Source organism: Anolis sagrei, chromosome X (assembly GCF_037176765.1).
Source record: "Anolis sagrei isolate rAnoSag1 chromosome X, rAnoSag1.mat, whole genome shotgun sequence".
Classification (NCBI taxonomy): domain Eukaryota; kingdom Metazoa; phylum Chordata; class Lepidosauria; order Squamata; family Dactyloidae; genus Anolis; species Anolis sagrei.
The window spans coordinates 61,987,213-62,004,130 of NC_090034.1; the positions used below are offsets into that span (position 1 = coordinate 61,987,213).

Sequence of the window (16,918 nt, forward strand, 5' to 3'; positions counted from 1 at the left end):
TCCAATAAGACACCAAGGCTTTTTACAGAAGGTGACGGACGTAGTGTCTCGCCATCCAGGGTAGGCAGCTGGATCTCCCTCCCACCCGGACGGCCCAGCCAAAGGATCTCCGTCTTCGCTGGGTTCACCCTCAACCTGCTGGCACGCAACCATCCAGTAACGGCCTTAAGGCACTGATGGAAATTTTCGGGTACAGAGTCCGGCTGGCCCTCCATCCTCAGAATGAGCTGAGTGTCATCAACGTACTGGTGGCACTCAAGCCCAAAGCTCTGCACCAGTCGGGCAAGCAGTCGCATATAGATGTTAAATAATAGAGGAGAGAGAATAGCTCCCTGCAAGTTAGCGGAGATCTCTCGGAAACCATCCCTCCCCTCACCACACGCTGTCCCCGATTCTGGAGGAAGGAGGACACCCATTTAAGGGGTATCCCCCTAACCCCAGTCATGGCTAGGCGGTGGGTCCATATATAAAGATGGGAAGATGGTGATATGGAAGATGTTGCAACTGCTAGGCTCCTCAGCACCCTCGGAACGACTAACTTTGCAGCTGCAAAGGGGTTGCTGTACGGAGGGCAAGCTCCACCTTTGGAAGGGGTTTCTTAAGGGGACAGGGTCTAATTAAAGATCCCTCCCTGCTACTCACCTGAACCCCGGACGGGGCACATCTCAGGTGCCTGGCCCACGGCCCAGCAGCGGCCAGAGTCGCAGCAACATTGCACCTTGGTGTAATGCCCGGGCAGCTCTCCGGCACAGCGACCCCCAATCAGCGCAGAGAAGCAGGTCCCCATCCGCTGGTCTGCAATGAAGGAAGGAAGAAACAGAGAGAGGAGGTGAAGCGGGACCTTGCAAGGACCAGAATGCGGCAGGGAGTCTTCCCCAGAAACTGCTGTAACCATATGTGACTCATAGCAATATAACAAATATGCTCAGTTCTTGTGGGGTTTTTTGGGCTATATGGCCATGTTCTAGAGGCATTTCTCCTGACGTTTCGCCTGCATCTATGGCAAGCATCCTCAGAGGTGAGGTCCTCACCTCTGAGGATGCTTGCCATAGATGCGGGCGAAACGTCAGGAGAAATGCCTCTAGAACATGGCCATATAGCCCAAATAAACCCACAAGAACTGAGTGATTCCAGCCATGAAAGCCTTCGACAAAATATAATATAAATAATATAATATCATATAAGAATAGTAGAATACTAGAATACTAGAATAGAATAACATTATAACAACAATATAATAATATAACAATATAATTGAGTAATATAACAATATTATAATAATATAAGAATAACATAACAATAACATAATATAATAGAAACAATATAATAATATAACGAATCTATATAAATAAAAATGTAATGTTAGTTCGTGCTACCATCAGAAATCAAAAGCCACTGGGGGAATTGACACCAAATTTTGGACACAAGACACCTAACAGTCCAATTTATGTCCTCCACTCAAAAAAATTGATTTTGTCATTTGGGAACTGTCGTTGCTGGGATTTATAGTTTGCCTACAATCAAAGAGCATTATGAACTCCACCAATGATGGAATTGGGCCAAACTTAGCACACAGGGCTCCCATTACCAACAGAAAAAACTGGAAGGGTTTGGTGGACATTGACCTTGAGTTTGGGAATTATAGTTCACCCACATCCAGAGAGCACTGTGGACTCAAACAATGATGGATCTGGACCAAACTTGGCACGAATATTCCATATGCCCAAATATGAACACAGATGGAGTTTAAGGGAAATAGACATTGACATTTGGGAGTTGTAGTTGCTGGGATTTATAGTTCACCTACAATCACAGAGCATTCTGAACCCCACCAACGATATAATTGGGCCAAACTTAGCACACAGGACTTCCATGACCAACAGAACACACTGGAAGGGTTTGGTGGGCACTGACCTTGAGTTTGGGAGTTGTAGTTCACCTACATACAGAGAGCACTGTGGACTCAAACAATGAGGCATCTAGACCAAATTTGGCACAAATATTCCATATGCCCAAATATAAACACAGATGGAGTTTGGAGGAAATAGACCTTGACATTTGGGATTTGTAGTTGCTGGGATTTATAGTTCACTACAATTAAAGAGCATTCTGAAACCCACAAATGACAGAAATGGGGCAAACTTCCCACACAGAACCCCCATGACCAACAGAAAATACTTAAGGCCATCCAGTCCAACTCTCTTCACCGGGGCAAGAAAATGTAATCAGAGCCCTCCTGACAAAGATCCATCCAGTCATAAATATAGATAGATAGATATTATTCTCACACACACACAGATATAGTATCACAGATTTCAAAGGGACCCCTAAAGAAGGACAATTACATGTTGCATATTCCGGAGTAGGCAAACCAGACACTCTCCACATCAACACTGACAAAGAAACATCAAGAAATACTGTTTACCCACAAGCATAAAGAAATTGCATATATTAGAAACCAATACTTTCTCATTACTTTATTTTCCAGATCAACAGACTGGGCCACAGCAACGCGTGGCAGGGGACAGCTAGTATAATATAAGAATAGTAGAATAGTAGAATACTAGAATAGAATAACATTATAACAACAATATAATAATATAACAATATAATTGAGTAATATAACAATATAACAATATTATAATAATAGAATAACATAATATAATATAATATAATATAATAATGTAACAGTAATAGAATACAACAATGTAAACATGATATAATAGCATAATAATTATAATAAAACATAATAATATAATAACATACTATAGCAATATAAACGAGTAATAATATAATAACTAACGTAATTTAACAATATTATAACATAATATATTATTTTAATATATAATAATATATATTATAACATGTTACACAGTTGCAGCCTATTATTAGGAGTGTGGTGGAGGCTCCTTCTTTGGAAGCTTTTAAACAGAGGCTGAATGGCCATCTGTCAGGGGTGATTTGAATGCAATATTCCTGCTTCTTGGCAGGGGATTGGACTGGATGGCCCATGAGGTCTCTTCCAACTATTTGATTCTATGATTCTATTATTATTATTATTAGGTCTCCCAATGGCACATAGGGACACAACAAGTGTGCAAGAAGCACACAATTGCAGCCTTATGTTATTGTTGTTGTTATTATTATTATTATTGGGTCTCCTTGCAAGTCAAAAGAAAGAGAAACTCCTGAAAGAGACAGATCCTGAGCCAAACTCTTTGTCAAATGCCGCTGTCCCTCCCTCTTTGCAGACCAGCCTTTCCCAAGGAGAAAAAGAACCCAATGTAAATCCATAATAATAATCATCATCATCATAATACTGCTTCTCAGGCACAGAGACAAGACCTGGGGGGCCAGAGATGCAGAGCCTGCAATGCCTGGGAAAGTAATTGCTGCTAATTGGGCCCTTTTGGCATGGTCTGCTTCCCCTCCTGGGAGACCCCCACTTTTGATCCTCCACCTTCCCTTGTTTAGGAGGCTGCAATTAAAGGCAATTAAAGGATGCGGTCTCTCTTTGCCGGGAAAGGGAGGGAAGGGGCATCAAAAGGGTAAAGGGGGGTTGATCCTGTGCAAGAGGGGAAGGAAAGGGAGGGAGGGAAGGAGGGAGGGAAAGGAAAGAAGGAAGGAAAGAAATAAAAAAGGAAGGAAGGGAAAGGAAGGAAGGAAGGAAGGAAGGGAAAAAAGAAAGAAAAAATGGAAGAAGGAAGGAAAGAAGGAAGGAAGAAAAGAAGAAAGAAAAGAGGGAAGGAAGGAAGGTAAGACGAAAGGAAAGGAAGGGAGGGATGGAAAGGAAAGAAGGAAGAAAGGAAATAAAAAAGGAAGGAAGGGAAAGAAAGGAAGGAAGGAAAAAAAGAAAGAAAGAATGGAAGAATGAAGGAAAGAAGAAAAAAGGAAGGAAGGAAGAAAAGAAGAAAGGAAGGAAGAAAGGAAGGAAGGAAAGGAAGGAAGGAAGGAAGGAAGGAAGGAAGGAAGGGGAAGGAAAGAAGGAAGGAAGGAAATAAATAAAAAGGAAGGAAGGAAGAAAAGAAGAAAGGAAGGAAGAAAGGAAGGAAAGGAAAGGAAAGGAAAGGAAGGAAGGAAGGAAGGAAGGAAGGAAGGAAGGAAGGAAGGAAGGGGAAGGAAAGAAGGAAGGAAGGAAATAAATAAAAAGGAAGAATGGAAGGGAAAGGAAGGAAGAGAAAAAAGAAAGAAAAAATGAAAGAAGGAAGGAAAGAAGAAAAAAAGGAAGGAGGGAAGGAAAGAAAGAAAGAAGGAAGGAAGAAAAGAAGAAAGGAAGGAAAGAAGGAAGGAAGGAAGGAAAGAAGGAAGGAAGGAAGGAAGGAAGGAAGGAAGGAAGGAAGGAAGGGAAGGGAATCACAGAATCAAAGAGTTGGAAGAGACCTCATGGGCCTTCCAGTCCAACCCCCTGCCAAGAAGCAGGAATATTGCATTCAAATCACCCCTGACAGATGGCAATCCAGCCTCTGTTTAAAAGCTTCCAAAGAAGGAGCCTCCACCACACTCCAGGGCAGAGAGTTCCACTGCTGAACCGCTCTCACAGTCAGAAAGTTCTTCCTCATGTTCTGATGGAAACTCCTTTCTTGTAGTTTGAAGCCATTGTTCCATGTCCTAGTCTCCAAGGAAGCAGAAAACAAGCTTGCTCCCTCCTCCCTGTTCAGCAGTGGAACTCTCTTTCAAATCTATGATACCATATCTCTGTGTGTGAGAGAGAATCATATATATCTATCTATATTTATGACTGGATTGCTCTCTGTCAGGAGGGCTCTGATTACATTTTCTTGTCCTGGTGAAGAGAGTTGGACTGGATGGCCTTAAGTATTTTCTGTTATTTATTTATTTATTTTATTTACTTTATTTGTATACCGCTGTTCTCAGCCCTTAGGCGACTCACAGCGGTTAACAACAATAGCAGCAAAAAATCAATGTTAACAAACACAGGATATTTAAAAACAATTAACACAATAACAGATCAAGCAATTAACACAATAACCATTCACTGGCGTCTCATAACAGAAAACATGATCCAAACTCGTCATCCATTGTTCCGTTCCTATATTCTGTTGGTCATGGGGGTTCTGTGTGGGAAGTTTGCCCCATTTCTGTCGTTTGTGGGTTTCAGAATGCTCTTTAATTGTAGTGAACTATAAATCCCAGTAAGTACAAATCCCAAATGTCAAGGTCTATTTCCTCCAAACTCCATCTGTGTTCATATTTGGGCATATGGAATATTTGTGTCAAGTTTGGTCCAGATCCATCATTGTTTGAGTGCGCAGTGCTCTCTGGATGTGGGTGAACTATAATTCCTAAACTCAAGATCAATGTCCACCAAACCCTTCCAGTTTTTTCTGTTGGTCATGTGAGCCCTGTGTGCTAAATTTGGCCCAATTCCATCATTGGTGGAGTTCAGAATGCTCTTTGATTGTAGGTAAACTATAAATCCCAGCAACGACAATTCCCAAATGACAAAATCAATTTTTTTGAGTGGAGGACATAAATTGGACTGTTAGGTGTCTTGTGTCTAAATTTGGTGTCAATTCCCCCAGTGGTTTTTGAGTTCTGATGGTAGCACGAACTAACATTACATTTTTATTTATATAGATGATGATGATGATGATGATTATTATTATTATTATTATATCCCACTTTCCTCTCTTAAACAAGAGCCAGAGACAGCATAAGACTCCTGCAGAATATCGGACTTGGAGGTGAGGAAACTTGGGCAAGGTTCTTGTGGGGTTTTTCGGGCTATAGGGCTATGTTCTAGGGGCATTCTCTCCTGACGTTTCGCCTGCATCTATGGCAAGCATCCTCAGAGGTAGTGAGGTCTGTTGGAATTAGGACAATGGGTTTATATATCTGTGGAATGGCTGGGGTGGGGCAAAGAGCTCTTCCCTGCTGGAGCTAGGTGTGAATGTTTCAACTGACCACCTTCATTAGCATTTGAAGGCCTGGCTGAGCCTGGGAAAATCTTTTGTTGAGAGGTGTTAAGATGTTAAAACTTGGGCAAGGTGTGATCTTTCTTTCTGGAGTATTGGGAAACCCTAGGGCTGACATGGCTCCATGGGAGGAGGAATGGGACACAGTGGGGCACTAATTGGAGATTGACTCACCGAGGCAGCGGGATCCATCTGGGCCGGTCATGAAGCCTCGAGGGCAAGCGCAGACGTAGCTGCCAACCGTGTTGGTGCACTCCCCACCGTCACAGGCCCCACCGCCACCGGCTGACATGCTTGCGCACTCGTCCACGTCTGGGTAGCAGACCATTATCATCATATAAAAATATTACAATATTATAAGAATATAATATGAGGATATAATAACAGAACAGAATAATATCAAGATATAATACAATAAAATAAGGATAATATCATAGAACAGTATAAAGACGTAATAATATAATGTAATATATAATAATAATGGGTTGTTGTAGGTTTTTCCGGGGTATATGGCCATGTTCTGGAGGCAATTTTTCTCCTGACGTTTCGCCTGCATCTATGGCAAGCATCCTCAGAGGTAGTGAGGTCTGTTGGAAGTAGGAAAAATGGATTTATATATCTGTGGAATGACCAGGGTGAGACAAAGGACTTTTGTTTGTTGGGGCTAGCTGTGAATGTTTCAGCTGATCAGCTTGATTAGCATTCAATGGCTTGGAAGGGCCTGGGGGGAATCTTTTGTTGAGAGTGATTTTATGTGCCTGTTTGTTTCCCCTCTGTTGTTTTGCTGTTGTAATTCAAAACTACAACAAAAATTACAACAAATTCAAAAATTACAACAGCAAAACAACAGAGGGGAAACAAACAGGCACATAAAATCACTCTCAACAAAAGATTCCCCCCAGGCCCTTCCAAGCCATTGAATGCTAATCAAGGTGATCAGCTGAAACATTCACAGCTAGCCCCAGCAGAAAAAAAGTCCTTTGTCTCACCCTGGTCATTCCACAGATATATAAACCCATTTTTCCTACTTCCAACAGACTTCACTACTTCTGAGGATGCTTGCCATAGATGCAGGCGAAACGTCAGGAGAAAAATTGCCTCCAGAACATGGCCATATAGCCTGGAAAAACCTACAACAACCCAGTGATTCCGACCATGAAAGCCTTCGACAATATAATAATAATACATGGATAGAATAATAAAACATAATTCAATTTAATATTATATAATAATATATGGATATAATAATATAACAATAAGATAAGGATATTACATAATATAAGAATAAACTATTATATAATTTAATAATATAATACAGTATAATAATATGAGGATAATATAGAATAATATAAGGATATAATAATGTAATATAATATAATAATACAAAGACATGATAATATAATAATATTATTGCAGAATAATCTGTCTGTCTATTCAAGTGCAGCTGGAAGGAAGAGACAGAGAGAGCAGATATCAATTTCCAGTTCTTTACAATTTTGCAAAATAGAGTGACAACTCACAGCTCAGGCTGTTTTAAGGAACTATCACCCTATTTGGCAAAATAGTAAAGAACTGGAAATAAATATTGTAAGCCGCATCGAGTCCTGCGGGAGATGCTAGCGGGGTACAAATAAAGTTAATAATAATAATAATAATAATAATAATAAATATCTGCTCTCTGTCTCTTCCTTCCGGCTGTGCTGAAACAGACAGGCAGATTATTCTGCAACAAAATAATATAAAGATATAATAATATAATACAATAATTAATAATATAATTCAATTTAATAAGAAAATATAATATAATAATACAAATATATAATAATATAATATGTCGATATGGATATTATAATGTAATAATACTAAGATATATTTTCACCCAAGAAAAGCGATATAAAAGTGAAGTAAATGAATAAATACATAATATTCTATAATATAATACAGTTATAATAATATATATTTAATATAATATAATAGTATAAGGATACAATAATAAAATATAATATAATTTAACATAACATATGAAAAATACAACTGCAATAATAATATAAATAATAGTAAAAACAACAATAATAATATAATAGAAATTATTATAGAAAAATCTAATAATTATATAATAATAATAATAATAATAATAATAATGTACAAGGAAATTAATATAACATAACATAATAATATAAAAGTAATAGCTAATATGGCAATAGTAATGGAAGGAGTGCCTTTCCGGGCCTGACCTTCGCACTTGTGGCTGGCCTCGCTCTGCCGGTGCCCGGCGGGGCATTTGCACTCGTAGGAGCCGACGGTGTTGAGGCAGCTGCCACCCTGGCACAAACCTGGCACCGCCTGGCACTCATCCACATCTGGGAAAACAACAACAACATTGGCTCTAAGCTTCTTCTTTTCTTTCTTTTTTTGTCATGTCAGGAGCGACTTGAGAAACTGCAAGTCGCTTCTGTTGTGAGAGAATTGGCCGTCTGCAAGGACGTTGCCCAGGGGACGCTTGGATGATTTGATGTTTTTATCATCCTTGTGGGAGGCTTCTCTCATGTCCCCACACGAGGAGCTGGAGCTGATAGAGGGAGCTCATCCACCTCTCCCCGGATTCGAACCTGCGACCTGTCGGTCTTCAGTCCTGCCGGCACAGGGGTTTAACCCACTGCGCCACCCTGCAACAGGCCCATTTGATCAAAGGCCTGGAGACTTCTTCCATGGGAGCTTTGGAACAGAGGCTGGAGGGCCATGTGTTGGAAGGGATTGGATGGAGCCTCCCTTTATGGCAGAAAGGAGGAGGTTGGATTGGATGGCCTTGGGGTCCCTCCCAACTCCAGAATTCTCTGATATAATCTAGAAATCTCTCTATCCCTCTCTATTTTAAGGGGTTGGACTGGATGGCCTTTAGGGATCCCTTCCAACACTAGAAATCTATTTATCTATCTATTTAACTCTTAAGAGGTTGGACTGGGTGGCCTTTAGGGATCTCTTCCAAAACTAGGATACTAACTAACTAACTATGTCTTGAGAGATTGGACTAGATGGCCTTTAGGGATCCCATCCAACACCAGAAATCTATCTCTTCAGTATCAGCTTATGATACTGTAAATCATTGCCTTCTCCTGAGAAAAACTTATAGTATCTCAAAGGACCACCACCTCACCTGCTTCATAGGAAATCTGCTACAAAACAGGAGCTTTTTTGTTGAATTCCAGGGCCAGAGAAGTAGATGATGAAAACGGAAGGGGAGCATGCTCCTCAGGGGAGCATGCTTGCTTCACCAATGTTCAACATTTACACAAATGACCAGCCACTGCCAGAAGGGACAGAGAGTTTCATCTATGCTGACGATTATACCATCACCGCCCAAGCAGGGAGCGTTGAGATGGTGGAACAGAAGTTCTTCGAAACTTTAGGTGCTCTTACTGCTTATTAGAGGGAAAACCAGATGACACCTAATCCATCTAAAACATAGATGTGTGCTTTTCACCTTCATAATAGGCAACCTGGGAAGGAATCCCACTGGAGCATTCCAGCACACCCAGATACCTGGGAGTTACTCTGAACTGTGCTCTGACTTACAAGAAGCAATGCTTGAATAGCAAGCAAAAAGTGGGAAATAATATTGTATGAAAGCTGACTGGCACGACCTGGGGATCACAACCAGACACAGTGAAGGCATCTGTCCTTGCACTTGGCTACTCTGCTGCTGAATATGCATGCTCAATGTGGAATACATCTCACCACGTTAAAACAGTGGATGTGGCTCTTAATGACAGGATGTCTATGCCCCACACCACTGGAGAAATTGTACTGTTTAGCCAGTATTGCACCACCATTGATATCCATCAGGAAGTAGCAGCCAATAATGAAAGGACCAAGGCAGTGACATCTCCAACCCATCCTCTGTTCAGACATCAGCCAGCACACCAATGCCTTAAATCAAGAAATAGCTTCCTAAGATCTACAGAGACACTCGCAGGAACAACTCAGCAAAAGTCGAAAAGTGGCAGGCATTTCCTGGTGCTTCCTGGCTCCGTGCACTGTCCCCCCTCAAGGGGAGGAGAGCGATACCTGGGCGAGGGTACCTTGACAGGCTCCGGTGCGTATGTTGGGGATGAACCCCCTGCGGCAGGGGTGGGGCTGCGGGGGGCACATCTCGCAGGGGTGGCCCCAGGCACGGCCCACGGTGGCACAGCACAGCGCCTTGGTGCACACAATGCCACTCAGCTGCCCCTGGCACATCTGCTGCACCACCTGCCCAAAGCAGGGGCCCGTCCGGTAGTCTGGAGGGAGGGAAGAAAGAAGGAAGGGAGGAAGGAAGGAAGAAAGGTCACTGAGAGGCAGGCAAAGAAGGAGGAAGGGAATCTGCCCCAATGGGGCTGGACTGGATGACACTTGGGGGTCCCTTCCAAAAATTGGATAGTATATTTATCTCATATATATACATAGATAGATATAAAAATATACACGGGCACAGGCCATCCCTGAGTTACAGATATCTGACTTACAAATTACCAAAGTTAAGAACAGGGCTGGACTGGATGGCCTTTGGGAACCCCTTCCACATCAAGGAGTCTAATACTAATACTAATACTAATAATATTAATCAGAGTCAAATAAGAATCATAATTAATAATAATAGAATAATAATAATAATAATAATAATAATTTATTTATTTATTTGATGCACTTATTAACCGCCATTCTCAGCCCATAAGGGCGACTCATGGCGGTGTACAGTACACATAAAAGACAATTACAAAAAAGCCAGTTTCAACAACATATAAACTATACAACAATTACAGACTACACTAAAAATCCGCTTCGTCTCTTAGTGGAATCATAGCCAGTCTCATATTCCTTGTTCCATTCCAGTTCTCATTACCGTATTGTTTAGCACTTAATTAAATGCCCTCTCGAACAGCCATGTCTTAAGGCTTTTTCGAAAGGACATGAGGGAAGGCGCCTGTCTGATGTGTGCAGGGAGAGTGTTCCACAGCCGGGGGGCCACCACCGAGAAGGCCCTCTCCCTCGTCCCCGCCAGCCGTGCCTGTGAGGCAGGCGGGATCGAGAGAAGGGCCTCCCCAGACGATCTCAAGGTCCTCGTGGGCTCGTAGGCCAAGATGCGGTCAGAAAGGTATTTTGGGCCGGAACCGTTTAGGGCTTTGTAGGCCAAAACCAGCACCTTGAATTGGGTCCGGTAGCAAATCGGCAGCCAGTGGAGCTGGGACAACAAGGGCGTTGTGTGCTCCCTGCCACCCGCTCCAGTTAGTAACATGGCTGCCGCGCGCTGAACCAGCTGAAGCTTCCGGGCCGTCTTCAAGGGCAGCCCCACGTAGAGAGCGTTGCAGTAGTCCAGGCGGGATGTGACAAGAAAATAATAATATTTTCTTCCTTCCTGGCTGAAGAGGGCTGGACTGGATGGTTTTTAGGGACCCCTTCCACATCAAGGAGTCTAAACTAATACTAATACTAATAATATTAATCAGAGTCAAATAAGAATCATAAATAATAATAATAATAGTAATAATAATAATAATAATAATAATAATAATAATAAATTCTTCCTTCCTGGCTGAAGAGGGCTGGACTGGATGGTCTTTGGGGCCCCTTCCAAATCTAGGAGTCTAACAACAATAACAACAGCAACAGCAACAGCAACAACAACAACAACAACAACGTAATTCTGTCTTCCTTCCTGGCAGAAGAGGGCATACTGGATGGTCTTTGGGGGTCCCTTCCACATCTATGACACTATGTTTGTCTATCTATCTATACACAAGCCACCCTCGAGTTACAGACATCTGACTTACAAATGATTCCTAGTTAAGAACGGGGCTGGGCTGGATGGCCTTTGGGGTCCCTTTCGAATCTAGGATACTACAGTTCTATTATTATTATTATAAACAGAAGTTGGATGGCCATCTGTTGGAGGGCTTTGATGGAGCCTCCCCTTCTGATATAATGGGGCTGGCCTTTGGGGTCCCCTTCATTTCTAGGATACTATAGGTTTGCGGTTGTTGTTATTCTAAACAGGGGCTACATGACCCTCTGTTGAGAAGGATCAGGTGGTGCTTTCCTTGAAGGCAGAAGGGGGCTGGACTGGATGACCTTTGGGGGTCAATTCTGACTCTAGAGTCCTATGATTCAAAGGGCAAAGGCAGGTGGTCGGGGTCCTTCCTCAACTCTCCAAATATTTCAATTGAAAGGGGGGACCCATGTGTCTCTCTCTTGTTTTCTTTTCCAGTGATGAGAAACAGATTGGGATCTGTATCTCATTACAGAAGTGCCTTCTCATGCGCCATTGTTAGCTCGTCCAAGAAGGGGACCCTGTAGGGGCGTCTCTTCCAACTCTAGGATTCTACCGTTGTATTTATTTATTTGTTTGCTTATTTATTTATTAAGTAGCAGATGGATGGCCATCTGTCAAGAGGGATCGAATAGTGTCTTCCTCTATGGCAGAAGGAGGCTGGACTGGGTGGTCTTTAGTTCTAAATCTAGGATTCTTTGTTGTTGTTCATTCGTTCAGTCGTCTCCGACTCTTTGTGACCTAATGGACCAGCCCACGCCAGAGCTCCCTGTCGGCCGTCACCACCCCCAACTCCTTCAAGGTCAGTCCAGTCACTTCAAGGACGCCATCCATCCATCTTGCCCTTGGTCGGCCCCTCTTCCTTTTGCCTTCCACTTTCCCCAGCATCCTTGTCTTCTCTAGGCTTTGCTGTCTCCTCATGATGTGGCCAAAGTACTTCAACGTTGTCTCTAGTATCCTTCCCTCCAGTGAGCAGTCGGGCTTTATTTCCTGGAGGATGGACTGGTTGGATCTTCTCGCAGTCCGAGGCACTCTCAGCACTTTCCTCCAACACCACAGCTCAAAAGCATCGATCTTCCTTCGCTCAGCCTTCCCTAAGGTCCAGCTCTCACATCCGTAGGTGACTACAGGGAATACCATGGCTTTGACTAGGCGGATCTTTGTTGCCAGTCTGATGTCTCTACTCTTTACTATTTTATCGAGATTGGACATTGCTCTCCTCCCAAGAAGGAAGCGTCTTCTGATTTCCTGGCCACAGTCTGCATCTGCAGTCATCTTTGCACCTAGAAATACAAAGTCTGTCACGGCCTCCACATTTTCTCCCTCTATTTTCCAGTTGTCAATCATTCTTGTTGCCATAATCTTGGGTTTTTTTATGTTTAGCTGCAACCCAGCTTTTGCGCTTTCTTCTTTCACCTTGATTAGAAGGCTCCTCAGCTCCTCCTCGCTTTCGGCCATCAGGATGGTGTCATCTGCATATCTGCGGTTGTTAATGTTTCTTCCAGCAATTTTCACCCCAGCTTTGCATTCGTCAAGCCCCGCACATCGCATGATGTGTTCTGCATACAAGTTAAAAAGGTTGGGTGAGAGGATGCAGCCTTGCCGTACGACTTTCCCAGTCTTGAACCAGTCTGTTGTTCCGTGGTCAGTTCTGACTCTTGCTACTTGGTCCTTGTACAGATTCCTCAGGAGAGAGACAAGGTGGCTTGGGATGCCCATCCCACCCAGAACTTGCCACCATTTATTATGATCCACACAGTCAAAGGCTTTAGAATAGTCAATGAAGCAGAAGTAGTTTTTCTGAAACTCCCTGCCTTTCTCCATTATCCAGCAGATATTGGCAATCTGGTCTCTCGTTCCTCTGCCTTTTCTAAACCCAGCTTGTACATCTGGCAACTCTCGCTCCATGTCTTGCTGGAGTCCTCCTTGCAGGATCTTGAGCATTACCTTACTGGCATGAGAAATAAGGGCCACTGTACGGAAGTTTGAGCAGTCTTTCACATTTCCCTTTTTTGGTATGGGGATATAAGTGGATTTTTTTCCAGTCTAATGGCCATTCTTGTGTTTTCCATATTTGCTGGCATATGGCATGCATCATCTTGGCAGCATCATCTTTTAAGATTTTAAACATTTCCGCTGGGATCCTGTCGTCTCCTGCTGCCTCATTGTTAGCAATGCTTCTTAAGGCCCATTCAACCTCACTCCTCAGGATGTCTGGTTCTAATTCATTCATCACACCGTCAAAACTATCCTCAATATTATTATCCTTCCTATACAGATCTTCTGTATAGTCTCGCCACCTTCTCTTGATTTCTTCAGCTTCTGTTAGGTCCCTGCCATCTTTGTTTCTTATCATACCAATTTTTGCCTGAAATGTTTTATTTCAGGATTCTATGGTTCTATTATTATTATTATTATTATTATTATTATTATTATTTTACTGACACAAAAGCACAATATGTCACAGCAAATGAGATCTATATGCTGGATTTCGTATCAAAAAATCACAAGTCGAACACTTCCCAAGCATCTAGGACTGTGTGATGTATTTTCGAATGATGCGTGCAGATCTAAGTAAGGTAGACTTTATTATTATTATTTTACCGACACAAAAGCACAGTATGTCACAGCAAACGAGATCTATATGCTGGATTTCATATCACAAAATCACAAGTCGAACACTTCCCAAGCGTCTAGGACTGTGTGATTATTATTATTGTTGTTATTATTATTTAGAGACTTGATGGCCTTTAGAGGTTGCTTCTAACTCTAGGATTCTATGGTTCTGTTGTTGTTATTAAGTAGAGGCTTGGATGGTCATCTGTTGGGAGGGATCAGACTGTGTCCTTCCTAGCAGAAGGGGGCTGGATTGGATGGCTTTTGGGGGTCCCTTCCAACTCTAGGATTTTTTGGTTCTATTATTATTGTTATTAGTATTATGAAGAAGAAGCCGTATCGGCTGGCTGGCTCTCCTCAGTCATGATGGAGTTTCCTCCCTGCTCCCAATAGACGGGTATGTTTTCACAGGAGCTTTGATGGAAAGCATTTCCGTGTCATGATGTATTTGAATATATATAATATATATATATAGATGTGTGTGTGTGTGTAATGTTCGTTTGTGGGATTAACATAACTCAAAAACCACTGGGCAAATTGACACCAGATTTGGACACAATACATCTATCAGGCCAACGAGTTTTTCAGTGTTTTTATGTCACTCGTTGGCCTGATAGATGTATTGTGTCCAAATCTGGTGTCAATTCGCCCAGTGGTTTTTGAGTTATGTGAATCCCACAAACGAACATTACACTCATAAAAACACTGAAAAACACAGTGGAAGAGACTTCAAAAGCCAAAAAACAAAAATTACATTTCAATGCTGGTGCAAAACCACATATATATTATATATGCAATACACACACATATACACACACAAAACAGATATACACAGACTGGGCCACAGCAAAGCATGGCAGGGGACGGCTAGTATGTATGTATATGTGTGTGTGTGTGTGTGTGTGTGTATATATATATATATCAGATCTGAAATGGTTTTAACTCACACACACATGTAAATATATACCTGTATAAGAAAAATGAAGAGGAGGAAAAGGCAGAACGAGGAAGAAGAATATAATAATAATAATAATAATAATAATAATAAACATCCTAGTTCCAACAGACCTCACTACCTCTGAGGATGCTTGCCACAGATGCAGGCGAAATGTCAGGAGAGAATGCCTCTAGACCATGGCCATATAGCCCGAAAAACCTACAACCACCCAGTGATTCCGGCCATTTGTATACCTCTCTATCTCCCCGAGGGGACTCAGGGTGATTTCCACATAAGCAAAGCAACACAGAACACACAGACCAGCTATTATTATTATTATTATTATTATTATTATTATTATTATTTAAAACTTTTATATCCCGATCTTCTCTACCTCCGTAGAGGGACTCTAACAGTAAAAATCTAAAACATCATATATCAACAGTAAAATAACAAATACAAATAAAATAAATACATAAAAGCCGTTCGCCAAGAAAAAAACATGTCCAACTCAGTCCGTATATTCAGTCCATGTATTGTGGTCAATAACTTTGGTCAGTTACCGGTCTCACCCATCATTCTGCAAAGACCTCATTTCACAGTCAGGTTTTCACTAATTTCCTAATTAGGAAGGAGGGGGCAGATCTAATTTCATTTGGGAGGGAATTCCATAGCCAGGGGGCCACCACAGAAAAGGTCCTGTCTCTTGTCCCCACCAGATGCAACTGCGAAGGTGGCGGGACCAAGAGCACGGCCTCTCTAGACGACCTTAACACTCTTGATAGTTCATAGGGGAAAATACATTTAAAACATAAACGTCAAACTATTAACACAATCATATTTTTGTCTTAAAGACTTCCAGGGCAGATCTGATTGTGCCCAGGTATCTGTCATGGTACAGCTTATAAATGGAACCTGCCATTTTCGTTGCTCTTTTTATACTGTGAGTAATGTGGTTAGCCCAAGCACCAGACGACGAGAACATAATGCCTAGATATTTGTAGCAATTGATTTGTTCCAAATGTACACCATACAGGAACCACGTGTACTGTTTTCTGTTTTTTCCAAAGACCATAATTTTGGATTTGTCCTTGCTCATAGTGAGTGAATGTAGCTCACAGTACAAACTGAATTTTGCCAGGGCTCTTCTCAGCCCCACCGGAGACATTGCCATAATCACCATATCGTCAGCGTAAAGCAAGATGTTAATAGTTCTGGACAAATCTTTAGGGCCATGTAGACTGTCAGAGGATAATGTATTCATGATGCCATTTATATAGAAGTTAAAAAGAAAAGGGGCTAAAATACACCCTTGTCTCACCCCAGTTGATGTTTTGATTTCATTGCTCGGGGCTCCACTGGGTCCAAGTCTGACTTTCAGTACGGTATCAGAATACAACGTAATGATTAAAGTAAGTAATCTTCTGTCAATGTTTGTGGCAGCCAACTTTTCCTATATGTGTGTTATGACAGATTGTGTCAAATTTTATTTATTTATTTATTTATTTATTTATTATTTGAACTTATATGCTGTCACTCCCCTGGGGCTTGGAGCAACTTACAAGAATGACTAAAATCTAACACAATTTAAAAACTATTTAAAACAATTTAAAAACAGAAATATCA

The 16,918-nt window shown here is 41.8% G+C and overlaps 1 protein-coding gene across 2 annotated transcripts in view; it reads right to left on the reverse strand.

The window, feature by feature from the left end:
• Positions 1-16,918, reverse strand: part of LOC132780882 (fibrillin-2) — a 150,186-nt gene that overhangs the window by 103,051 nt on the left and 30,217 nt on the right. For both annotated transcript variants that reach the window (XM_067473612.1, XM_067473613.1), the window contains exons 7-10: positions 10,016-10,213; positions 8,171-8,296; positions 6,111-6,248; positions 643-795 (exon numbers count right to left, since the gene is read on the reverse strand). In XM_067473612.1, coding sequence (XP_067329713.1) covers positions 643-795; positions 6,111-6,248; positions 8,171-8,296; positions 10,016-10,213 — 615 coding nt within the window. The remainder of the gene's footprint in view (positions 1-642; positions 796-6,110; positions 6,249-8,170; positions 8,297-10,015; positions 10,214-16,918) is intronic.